The sequence below is a fragment of the Colius striatus genome, chromosome 7 (assembly GCF_028858725.1).
Source record: "Colius striatus isolate bColStr4 chromosome 7, bColStr4.1.hap1, whole genome shotgun sequence".
NCBI classification, from domain to species: domain Eukaryota; kingdom Metazoa; phylum Chordata; class Aves; order Coliiformes; family Coliidae; genus Colius; species Colius striatus.
In genome coordinates this window covers 9,208,950-9,221,522 of record NC_084765.1, presented here as the reverse complement: position 1 = coordinate 9,221,522, position 12,573 = coordinate 9,208,950, and the positions used below count along the sequence as shown (strand labels likewise).

Genomic DNA, 12,573 nt, shown 5'->3' with positions numbered 1-12,573 from the left:
CTCAGGATATTCATTTCCTAACCTCACAGAAAATTCTGGAGGTGTTATGTCTTTAACTTTCTCCCCACCCCAACCAGCATCAACAGATTCTTATATTAAAACAAAAATACTTTTTGAATGTGTTTCTAGGGTGGAAAGCATGGGGCTTCTGGTGGAATAACAGCAATTAGCTCAGAGCTGTGGAGAAGTAATATACATTGCTGACCTGATCAAAAGACCATAGTGCTCTGTGCTATTGCAGCAGCACAGAGTTTGCACAGGCAGGCAGCACTGGATGGCAAAAATGATGAAGTATTCATCATGAGCAATATGACAAGGAATTGTATAGTTTATGTAATTATACTGATAAAGAAATGACTGTTCCTGTTTATGTGGGCTAGATGTTAATTGTGTGTAATCAGCCCTTGAGGACAAATTATCAAGCTTATGCAAGAAACGGCTAACTACTGCAGAAATAGAAGAGAGAGCTGACCATGAATTCAAAAGTATCAAATTTTGGGGTATGTTATGTAATTACTAAGCAAAACAAGTAAGCAGATTTCAATGTTTTGATATGGAAAACTAATAAATCAGATAAGAGGAAAAGTGAAGCATGAAATGAGCTGTTGCAAAAGTTAATGGCTACAAGTAATGTTGATGTGGATAAATGCTAAGAAAATTCACCAATAAAGTAAAAAAAACCATCACTTCAAATAATTAATGATTTCCAATTAGAATTAATACTAAACCAGCCTACAGCCCAGACTAGTAGAAATCAGAAAAAAAAAATCATTCATATAGAAACATGTATTTTTGTGCTTGGGAACAAATAACAACACTGTATGCTAGAACCTCAGCAGTTTGTCATGACAGAAGAGGAAACCAAAATATATTCATCAAAGTCACACCTTTTATGAACTGCTGCCATGAGGCAGTTATGAGAAAAACAACCATAAGCCTAAGCTGCCATCAAGAGATCTGTTTTCAGTAGAGGTATGAAAATATTTTTGCTGTGTAAGATCTCAGTGAAACTACATCTGGCATATTGTATAAAATTATTAATCTGAAAAAAAGGCAAAGATGAGCTCCTTTAATGATTATGAAAGACATGCTCTACACAAGAGAAAGCTTACAGAACATCCCTGTTCTAGCCCAATACTAAAATGGGATTTCTCTTTACAGGAGTAACACTGGGAATGATTTATTGGATAAAAGGCAAGCGCTGGTGGAGAAACAAAGATGTGTATTGATAAATGCATTTAGACTGCAAATTAAAGGACATAGAAAAGAAGATTAGAAGCAGCAAAATGCAACTGTGTTAAAAATGAAACAATAATTTTACAAAGGGACTTCTGTGACCCAATGCCTGTGACAGGTAGGTACTAGAGCCATGAGCCCTTTCAGTTCCCTTTAGTCCTAATGTTCATAACAGGGCTATCTGTCTTGTAATATTTTTTCAGCCACTCTGCTGTTCCTAAGTGAGCAACAACTTTAATATCTTTAATATCTGGTTCCTTTCAACAAGTCTATCCTGTACAAAATTTGTTCTTTACTGAGCTATTTTATTTTAGTCATATGATTCAGACAGCCCCATTTCTTAAATGGTGTGATGACCTAAGACTCACACGATCAAGTTGTAACTAAACCTCTGTCCTTAAAGGATCAGTTCACTCTATAGCACTCCTCATACATATCAGCCATTCCTAGCAACTGTTCCACTTACCCAGAGTTTTATCTGTATACACAATGTACTACAAGGCAATTAAACCTATTGATATGTCAAAATGCAATTCTATCAGAAAATTTCAATAACAAAGAGGGAAAATATCAAATACAGATACCACTAATATCAAGCTGACAGGACTCAGCATGGAAGCCAGTAGAGATAAGAAATGTTTTAATGTGTTTTTTTCAAAATAAAGAGTAAGAAATTAAGTTTCATACTTTGGATCTTGCAACAGGTATTTCTGCCACTCTTAAATGATGCAGCAAGAATGCAAAAGGATAAATGATGTTTGTGTAATAGCAAATTATGAAAATCAACTGACAGGAACCTTAAAAAGTTCAACACAGGGAACTGCAAAACCCTGCACTGGGGAGGAATAACCAGATGCACCAGTACAGCCTGGGGACTAACTAGGTGGAAAGCTGCTTTGTAGCAGCCCTGGGAAGCTGGGTGGACAGAACATTGACCCTGAACCAAGCAATGTGTCCTCATAGCAAAGAAGGCCAACAGCCTCCTGGATGGCATTAGGAAAAGCATTGCCAGCAGATCAAAGGAGCTGATCCTTCTCCTCAGCACTGGAGAGACATTTCTGGGGTGCCAGGACAGAAGAGTCTGGGACATACTGGAGTGAGTAGAGCAAAGGGCCATGAAGGTGATCCAGTGACAGAAGTATCTGTCATGTGAGGACAGGCTGAGAGAGCTGGGATTGTTCAAGCTGGAGGAGAGATGGCTCAAGCAGATCTTATGGGTGTGTATGAGTACCTGGTCAAGGGTACTTAAGGGAGCGAAGAAAATGGAGCCAGACTCTTCTCAGTGGTGTCCAGTGATAGGACAAGATGCTACAAACAGAAATACAGGACATTCCATTTAAACAAATGAAATTTTTTTTTTTTCTTGTAAGGATGGTGAAACATTGGCTAGGGTTATGCAGAGAGGATATAGTCTCTGCTTGGATATTCAAAACCCAACTGGACACAGCCCTGATGAACCTGCTCTAGGTGGCTCTGCTCTGAACAGGAAGGGTGGACTAGACAGTCTCCAGAAATGCCTTCCATTCTGTGATTTAGTGAGTTAGTAATCTTTACTGATGATATATTATAATCCTAACAGTTGCTACCAAACCCCAAAGAATTAGCACATTAGCATGGCAAACACACAGAGGGTAGTAGAATGCATTAAATATGTTCAGGTTTAAATTTAAAAACCATTCAGAACACTAAATGAGCGTGCTCAATCAGTTAATTCATTAGTAAAAGGACAAAGAATCACTTGACCAAAAACTTAGTTCTTTGGTGAGGTCTTTGCACTGTTTTGAATCCAAAGAGATCTTTAAATATTCTAATTCTCTTTAATATATAGCTGAAAATAAGTTCCTGGACTTTCTTAAACTGATTTAACTAGTTTGGATCAGACCCTTATCTTTGAACCATAGTATCACTAATTAGAGAATAGTTTAAAATGTATTAGTTACTGCTCATATAAAGCCCATGTTCTGAGCTTCTGTATAACTGACTCACTCATACTACATCATGTACAAAATTAAGTCCAAAGTTCCAGCCTATATTACTGTGACTGCAATGCACTGTAGGAAATCAGCCATTAATGCTCCTAACATCAAAAATACACCCTTTATAAACACCTTCTTTAGGCATGGCTGTTAACTCCTATCAGCATAAGCACAATTGAGATATTGTAAGTATGTTAAATTTGCTGAACAGAAACTTCCTGTGCACATACAGCATGGAATGAAAAAGTTTTGTTGACTAATCTCTTCATTAACTGGGTTACGTTTAGCAAGAAATAGAAGTGAGCACCCATACAGCCCTCATAAGTAGGCAGCTTGTGGTAAAGAAATTATGCAGCACCCACTCTCTTCCCCCATAATAGGTCTGCAACTGACTGAAATAAACTACCGTTTGCTCTGTTTCTGAGGTATATAGTGATGGAACTACATACAAAGAAACTAAGTTTCTGTATGAACATTGTGTTTCTGTAGCATGGCTGCAATTTCTAGTGATACTTCATGGTTTTGGTCTGGCACTGCTGCCAGTGACACAATTTTCAGTTTCCAAAGCAGGGAGACTGGGGAACCTAGTCCAGGCCTGGATGCAAAATTAAAGAGTTTGTCTATAAAAGGCATAAAGTTCTTACAACGATTGGTTTTGCTTAAAACTGAAGAGAGGCAATAAAGTAATCTCTGGAAGATTCCTGTGAATGAAATAACTTGCTAGTATTGCTTAGAAACGTGGACCAATTTAGACATGAATGGGATTGCTTCCCCCCACCCCGATTCTGAGTATGTAGGTGTTTGTTTCATACTCTCACAGATAAGAAACCAAGATTTGGCCTTGCAGACACTTGTAGCTCTTAACCTATAGATTTCTGTAACATTGTGTCACACAACCTCTTTGTGGTGTGTAAAGGTTTTTCAAACACTTTTCTTTTTTTATATTAGCTAATGTAAGTCTATGTTCGTTTTTAAAATAATTTATTCAGCATTGCCAGACTACAGCAAATTTGTATTAGTTAGTATTAGTATCTTCCCAGTTTTTCCTGTGATGAAAAATTCACAATGCTATTTTGAATAACCAGTTTGGTAGGTCCTTTGAGAAGCAACTATATGTTACAACATTAAAATGCAAATGCATTGTGATACTATGTCACTATGATGATTTCCTGCTGATAAGTAATTTAGGAGGGGTAAATTAATTGTGACTTTGAAAGAGTAATATGGAACTAAATGAGATTGTTATGTCTTATAGTATCCTCACAATTTCTGAGGCTCTTGAGATCCTGAACACTGTGGACTCACACTGTATCATTACAGTACTCTGCTTTATTAAGACATTTTGGCCTAGTACAGTGTAAGCCTGGTTTAGACAGCTAAAAGTACATTGCAACCTGTTTTGAGTTCACTGAACAGGACTGAATATAACACCAATGAACACCACAAACCGACAACAGTGTGCTCTGACCACTCTGTATTTGTTTTGTGTTCCGATGGCATCTGAAATCACTCTGTGATACCACTCTCTGCTGTGTTGCCATTGTCAGCTTGTGGCGGTGCACATATTTGATCTGTGATGACGGCGCGGTGATCTTTTCTTCAGAGGTATGGAGGTCATAGAACCCACAAAAACGAATCTGTGACTTTTATGTTGTACTTTGCCACTCAGTTAAGGACTGCAGTAATTAGATATTTTCAGCCTGCAGAATACACACTCGATAAATTTTGTGTATTTTTATGTTTTTTCCCTATTTTGCCAGGAAATTGAGTTTAAAATCCTGATACTAGAATCGCTTAATTATTATTATTATAAACAAGAATTTCTATTAAGTGCCAACAATTAATGCACTGTCATTGCATTATAACCTATCATTAATGAGACATAATGATTATCAGATATTTTCATTACAGATAAGGTTTAAAGACCCACCATTTTTTTTGCTGTTTTAAAAAATGAGACTGGACAATATACACTGCTGTGCCCACATTGTCTTCCCCTTTACTTACACGTGGTGTAATAGACACATTTTACAAACTGATTTCTGAAAAAGGCACCCAAATTTAACTTCTGTAATGACTTGAGAAACTTTAAATTACACATGCTGAACACAGATTTTTAAATAAATATATTTTCAGGAGTGTTCACGTGCACTGACTGCAATTTTGCATGTGCATCTCTCTGCTGCAGTGGACTCTTCCATACTGGGAAGTTGGAAATGCACAAGCTTCATCCCTATAGTCAGAAAGGCTGTATTTCACCAGCATAAAAAAGTAAACATGGGTGCTGTAATAGCATAAAACAAAGTATTAAAACCTTTGAGCAGAAATGTGGGAGATTTGGACTCAAATCTTTGCACTGCCTGAGTTGGTTTTCCTATACAGCAGATGACTGGATAATGCTTCAGCTTCAAGGAGCAAGTATTTTCCAAGGAACAGTTGTGATAAGGAGTTCAGAGTTACGTGATTCTAAATACTCTGTCAAGAAGTGCTTAGGTACTAGGTTTAACTAGTATGGAGTAGAAAAATCAAGAGAGTACACATCCAGCAATAAGGATAAAATCATATTTGAATTGCTGTGGATTATCTGAGCCCAGCATTCATTCTCATGGCCTGCATCGGACAGAAGCCATCTGAAAAACCGATATGCAGTTGCATAAGCAAAGACTGTGCTTACAGTTCCTATACAATTCTTTATATGCACGATAATCTGAATATGGCTTACACAAGCTTATATAAGGTGTTTCCTAACTTTTGAATGCTAGATTTTATTTTTTTATGAGCTGATGCTTGTCCATCTGTGCAATATTTAGTTGTGAAACAAATGGCATATGGTGACAGGGCATGGCATAATGGCATGTTGCTTGGTTGCCCAGCAGTATTTGGTAACAAATGGTGAGGTAAGGGGAATGGGGAGTGCAATGGTTTCAGTAGCACAAATATGACATGTATCAATAACACGCTGGTAATACTGACATTCCGCATGTAACACAGCACAAGGTCCTCAGACATTTGGTGCAAAGTGCTGGATATTTCTCCGTTGTTGCTGCTGTGTGAATGCCAGCTTAGTGGGAAAGGTCCACCGCTGCTCACAGCCTTCTCCAGCTCCCCTAGCCAGGTTCACTGTTTCGGAGACCACGGTTGCTTTATATGGCTTCAGTTGCTTTTGGATCTTTTGGCTCATTTCAACTTAGTGTCTCAGCATTCCAGGTTTAAAACTTATCAGCAATGAGCAAAACCACTGACAGTGGAGTTGCTGGGTATCTACCTCAGGGGTCAGGCCTAGAGAGCAGCTGTACATAAGCACGGGACAGCGCGACGGGCTCGTGTTCTGCTTGTGCGTGGCGCGCAGCTGGGCGCAGGCCGTGGAGGGCTCCTCCGGTGGCGGCCTGCGGGGAAAACTGCGACGAGTGGCCACGAGCCCGGGGCCGGCGGCAGAGGCTGCGCTCCCGCTGTCGGGCGGCGCGGCGGCCTCTGTTTGGCGGGCACGGGCACGGGCACGGGCATCGGCAGCGGTGCGGGATGGGGCGGAGCGGAGGCACGAGCGCAAATCACGGCCGCGGCCGCGGCCCCGCGCGCCCCCGGCCGCCCCACCCGCCGAGCCGCGGCGCTGGGTGGGGCTCCTGGCAGCCGCCAACCCCCTGCGTCCTCGTCCCTCCGAGCGGCGGAGCGAGGAGCCAATCGGCGGGCGGGTAGCGTGTGCGCAACGGCCAACGGGAGCGGTTCTTTTAGGACCGCTGTCCAAGCCCCTCACAGCGGCGGGGGACGGCGCGGGGAGTGTGGCGGCCGGGCGGGGCACAGCGCCCAGAGCAGGTAGCTGCCGTGCGGGCTGCAGCGGGAGGTTGAGGCGAGCCGGCGCGTCTGGGGACCGCGGGTTGGGCCGCTCCATCCTCTGCTGCTGTCCGTGAGAGGGGGTACGCAGGGACCTGGCCGTCGGCGCGCGTTTCCGGGAGGCTGCCGGGGAGGGAGGGTGGCGGGAGGAGGGGGAGGGAGCTGGGGACGGGGATCTCTGAGGTGCGTTGTGGTGACGGGCAGGCGGCCGAGCCGGAGGCCCGTTACGGGCGGGGGAGCTCAGTTACCAGGATCTGTGCTTAAAAAACGGGAGAATCCCGAACGCTTCTCGGCGCGCCTGTCTCGGCACCGCCGGGCTGGGCTCTCGTGTGTGCAAGGCCGAAAGCCACGGCGGCTCTTCCACCTGCCGCTGGGCCCGGAGCCGGGGGCTGACACCCATTGCCTCATGCTGTTCCTCGCCCGCGCGCCCGTCTCTCCGGCTGCTCTGCACTCCTGTCGCTGGATGGGCCTCTTGTGAACAGCCGGCTCTTGCTGCGAAGCAGTTCAGGCGTCCCCCAGCTCCGGCCGTTCTGCCACGGGAGTTCCCCTTCCTCAGAAGCAGTGGAGTTGCGGCTAATGCAAAGGGTAGGCTTACAGGAAGAGGTCCCAGGTTTCTCTCCGCTTAGAAGGATGTATGGGGAAGAGAAACGAAATAGTACGTTTCTTCAAACGGGAGGCCCACTTCAGTGGGTCCATGCATCAGGAAATAGTAGGTTGAGAGCTGTGATGGCTCTTGGTATGTGCAGCAGCCCCAAACTCTGGGTAGAGTCTTGGAGGGTCCTTGGGCAGGAGCCGAGTGGGTCTACAAACCTTCTTGAGTGGTTTAAAGTGTTGCTAGCTGAAGCAATACAGTGATTTGGAGCAAACTTGTAACTGAAATGCGCTTAAATCCCATGGAAATAGAAACCTTTAATTTCATTTAACCTACTTCATAGATAGAATAACTGAAAGCTTTTGACATCTTAATAACTGTTGCAATAGTAATTAAACCAGAAGTGGAGCATGTAGGAGTTTCACTTTCTGTGATGTTCATTGGTACAGTAACAGGCTAGAATTTCATGACCCCTAACTTCCCCAATTTGTGTATCGTGTCTGTGCTTCATATCTTAAGATACCGATATGTCAGCAATTTGGAGATTATGTATTAGGTTTAAATATAGATATATTTCCAATATCTTTACTCTTCAGCTTGTCTACACTGTTTTTGTACCCTCTCCCTAAATATAGGTGACTTAAAAATCAGCCGTTTCTCTGCCTAGAAGCTGGATACGAAAGGTTGGCTGCAGGATTTTGATTTTTTGTTTATTTGTTTTCTCCTCATAGCTGTTGCAGAGCTATAAAGTAATATGACAATTGAAATCTATAACGTTTTACTGCAAATTCTTAGTCTTGATAGCCATAAGCAGCTGATACTTGCCAGTAAAATGTTAGCATTGAAGCAAGACTGTAACTTTTATAATAGCAAAAGATTTCTCAGTGTATGGTATTTAGTGTTCCTCAGACTCTGAAAATGTACATGATACCTACTAGCCAGATTTAAGCAGTGAGTGTCACTGTCAGTCTTATAGTGCAACTCCTGAATACATGCTGTGATTCTGCTTAAGAGAACCAGATTTAAAAGTTCAAGGACTACATGTCTCAAAATAACTATACTAACATTTCTCCTTGAAATGGAAATCCAGTTCATCCATAGAACCTTGTAGCTCCTGAGAAGCCAAACTGAACCTTGTCCTGACTACTATAAAGCAAAGGATCACTTGTCATCTTCCTGTTTCTGAGCTCTGGCTCTTGCAGGAGCTCAGTTCCCCACAACCACGATACTTTCAGTGCTTGGAAGAGATGTGTAGCAAACTCAAATGGTTATACAACAACTTGGAAAGTATAAGTAAGTGCTAGAAAAAGTACTAGACGTCACTGGAGACATAGCTGTATGATGGCAGTGAATTCAGGTTTGGTTAGCATCTCCAGCTAGAAATGGTGTCTGTTTTGTTTGTATGGTTTTATGCTCACAAAATACTCAGTGTTTGAGGAGACTCTGTTTTCAATACAGTGTGCCTGTTACTTGTGTGCTGGAAGCTGGGTAACTTAAAAGCAAATGTATTTTCTTTTGAGAAGTAACTAATATTATCCACACTTGTAATTAGTTTGGTACTTTGTAGGTGGGGTAGTTAACATCATTTAATGGCTGGGCATGGTTACTGCCATCATGTACACCCCTAGTGTTTCTCCCATTTGCTATTTCTGAGCCTTGCAGTCACACAGTTCCCCAGCTATGCATTATTGAGCCTCAACACTTCGAAGTTTGGAAGCTGCGAATAGACTGAACAACTCCATTCTCTCTGAATAGACGAACTCTGACTGTTTGCTTTTTTTACTTGTAAGTATCTCCGAGACAGGGTTTACACTGAGGCTGTCCTTAAAAATGTCCTTCCTTGCCTTTAAGTTTCCAAACTTTCTAAAGAATATGTGACTCAGTTGATGTACCCTGTTACTTTCTTCCTTTGGACCTGGTTAGAAAGACTATGCTTAGTAGGTCTTGCTAAGTGACACCTGGTGTTGGGCGATCTGTAGTCACGACAACATGCCAGCCTTTCCGTGCCATTGTTCAGCTTGATGTTTGTAAATTTGTAGGGCTCCTTGTGCAATAGGCATAATTGAGAGATCCAAATAACACATCTATTAGTGTAAACAGGACTTAAGATTGGAACCCTTGGTATCTATGTAATCAGTATCAGCTGTGGGAGCGGAGTGAATACTTTCCATCTTCTGAGAAGGAAAAAACCCTTAATGAATCCTTTTGTAATTGGTGTTCACTTCTATGTGTCTTGTTTGTAGGAGGCTTGCTTTACCTGTGTATATGTTTAAGCTAATTTTAAAGATAAAGATATTAAGATGGGCTTTTATTTTTTAACAGGGTATTACTCTATGTATATAGGAAAAAAGGAAAGGTAAACTTGTGTGTTTTTTAAAGAAGGTGATTAGGCTTCAAATACAATTTGATAGAGCAGTTGCCAGATAAATAAGTTACTTTTAGGTTTCAGAAGAATTATTGAGAAGTTCTGTAGGACCAAAATGGGAGAGGAAATATCTTCAAAGATTTGCAATGGAAAGGCATAAAATTGCACCATGTTAAGATATTATATTGATTGACTATGATTTTGCATGAAGAATTTTGAAATGGCTCACCTAAACGTTAAGGAATTTAGTTCTTGGTTACAGTTATGGAGGACTTGAGTGTAATTTTAAGGAAGAATTTTAAAATCTTAACTGTTTTTATACCTACTTGCCAATCAACTTGCCAGCTGTGAGAATGTATACTGCGAGTGTCCTTTACTGCAGAAGTAGTAAAATTGGGGTTTTCTGAAATATGATCAAGAGCAGTTGAGGATTTTCTTACGAAAGTGTAGTCGGTGAGTTAGTACTAAATACTCACGTGTATCTATCAAATAATGAATTACAATTGGGTTATTTCCTCCCCATGCCTGTAAATATTTCTTAAACTATCTGAAACTCTTCAGTCAAAAATTACCAAGAGGATCAGCACGGTTAATAACTTTGGATTTTCTTTTTAATTGTAAAAAGTATGTGGAAGAATGGAAGAAGTCTGGAAGTGTTGACTCCTAGAGTTTCCAATTTGTTGTGTGATGTCTGCTGTAAAATGTGACTCAAGCTTTTGAACTCCATAATAAATGGAATTTAAAACAAAGGGAGATTTAGAATTGGGTCTTTTATTCTTGATGAGGTATTGTAATTGTAAATGGTTGGTAAATAAATTTAATCCTACATCCCAGACTAGCTCAGATGGTTTATCTTTTCCTCCTGATGTTTGAAACAGAATGCCATTGCAGGTACAGTTTTTGGGTAGTTAACTTTATCCTGTTTGATCAAAATGAGGAATGTGAATCTGGGTGTTTAACTATACCAGCTGACAAACTGTTGAGCCACAGGAGTGGTGCTTCTTTTACATCTCCTTCCCTCTACTTGATTTTTGGCTTTCCCCTCCTAGCAAAATGACAGTATCACAGCAACAATTGGAGCAATCATTCTCCTGCTCCTAAGACTTCCTAGTGGTAACCTGGACTGGATATCAGCAGACTCGTATGAAGGGTAAACTGATGTCTTTGGCTAACTTTCTGAATGCAGTCATTGAGTGATCTTGTAGCTTTAGCAGTTTGTGTAGTAGTCAACTGTGAGTGAAATTTCCAACGTAGATCTCTAGTTAAATAAAATGATCTGGAACTACGATCCTTTTCAGCAAATCTGGAATTTGCCTGCCTCTTGTTTTCTTAGAACTTGTTTGAAAGTTCTTTGGATATAACTACTAAACATGTTTCCACGTGAACTGAAGATGTGGTATAGTAAATGTACTTATGTGGCATGTGCTTCACTGTAATAGCTTAACTTCTAATCTATGCCTTCTGTGCAACTTGGAGAAATGAAGTTAATTATACCAGAAGATTGATTTTTTTTTTTTTTTTTTTTTAAATTCAAGATGAACTTGGAAGATTAAGTTCAAACAGTAAATAGTTTGGAAAAAACATTAACTTACAACCAAACTATAAAGGGACAGTAAAACCTTTTACTCTGTTTTGATTCATTTTCAGAGGAGGGACTTGTTATAAAAGAAATGTGATTACAGCAAAGCAAGAGCTCTAGCACTCTGTGAACAGAGTATTTACTACTGAAAAGTAATTTCTAAGTCCTCTGGTATAGAATCCATGAGTAGAAGTGTAAATGAATGGAAAGTTGTAGTAAAATGAGATTTTTTGCTGAAAAGGAAATGTGTGAACACCTACGTAAGAGTTATCTGTGTAACTACATGCACTGAATACCTCTAATGGCTGAGTTCTGCTGAGATCAACTTAACAGTGGCCCACAATGAGGACAACTTCACCTCAGTGAAACTAAAAGATCAGAAGTTAAAGACCCCATGACAGCCGCAGGCCTGACTTCACAGTGTCTTACTTTTGCAAGGTTGTCTTCAAATGACTAGTGAAATAGTTTGTGAATTGGGCTGAATTCTGCTAATTTTTTGAGTGGTCATGGGTTAGTCTTCCTAAAGCAACTGAGTGCTTCGTTTTTCTCATTGTTTTCTTAAAGGTGGTTACAGACCTGCTTCAGTGTCTGGTATCCGTGTGTTTTTTGATATTAAAATGCTGTAGTGCTGTTAAATAGTTCATGGACAGCATTAGTTAGGTCACTTAGATTGGTTTGATAATGCTCCTTGCCTTGAATGTATAATACAGCCAGAAGTAGATGTTACATCCAGGAGAAATGTAACTTGAGGAGCATACAGTCCAGGAATAACTTTCAGTATCTAGTGCATTTCTGTTAAGAATACTGAGGAGAGTTGTTTTTTAAAAGCAAGTCTACTTTGCTTATAGCCTTATGTCCACAAATAAACAGTTCTTTAGTTAGTTACTCTTAACTGGTGTTATGTTGCAATAGATAAATGATTTAAGGTGGACAAATCTCTTCACTAGTAATAGCTCAGTCTCTTTGAACATCCTCTAGATTGAAGAGTACAACTAGT

General features: G+C 40.7%; 1 protein-coding gene across 6 annotated transcripts in view; it reads left to right on the top strand.

Annotated features, from left to right (window-relative positions):
* The first annotated feature begins 6,922 nt into the window (after positions 1–6,922).
* The window catches only part of FAR1 (fatty acyl-CoA reductase 1), a 38,403-nt gene continuing 32,752 nt past the window's right edge, over positions 6,923–12,573 (top strand). For 2 of the 6 annotated variants that reach the window (XM_061999240.1, XM_061999237.1), the window contains exons 1-2: positions 6,925–7,022; positions 7,523–7,625. In XM_061999240.1, the coding sequence (XP_061855224.1) occupies positions 7,617–7,625 (9 nt within the window). In that variant the 5' untranslated portion in view covers positions 6,925–7,022; positions 7,523–7,616. The other 4 variants (XM_061999236.1, XM_061999238.1, XM_061999241.1 and 1 more) reach the window with 4 other exon arrangements.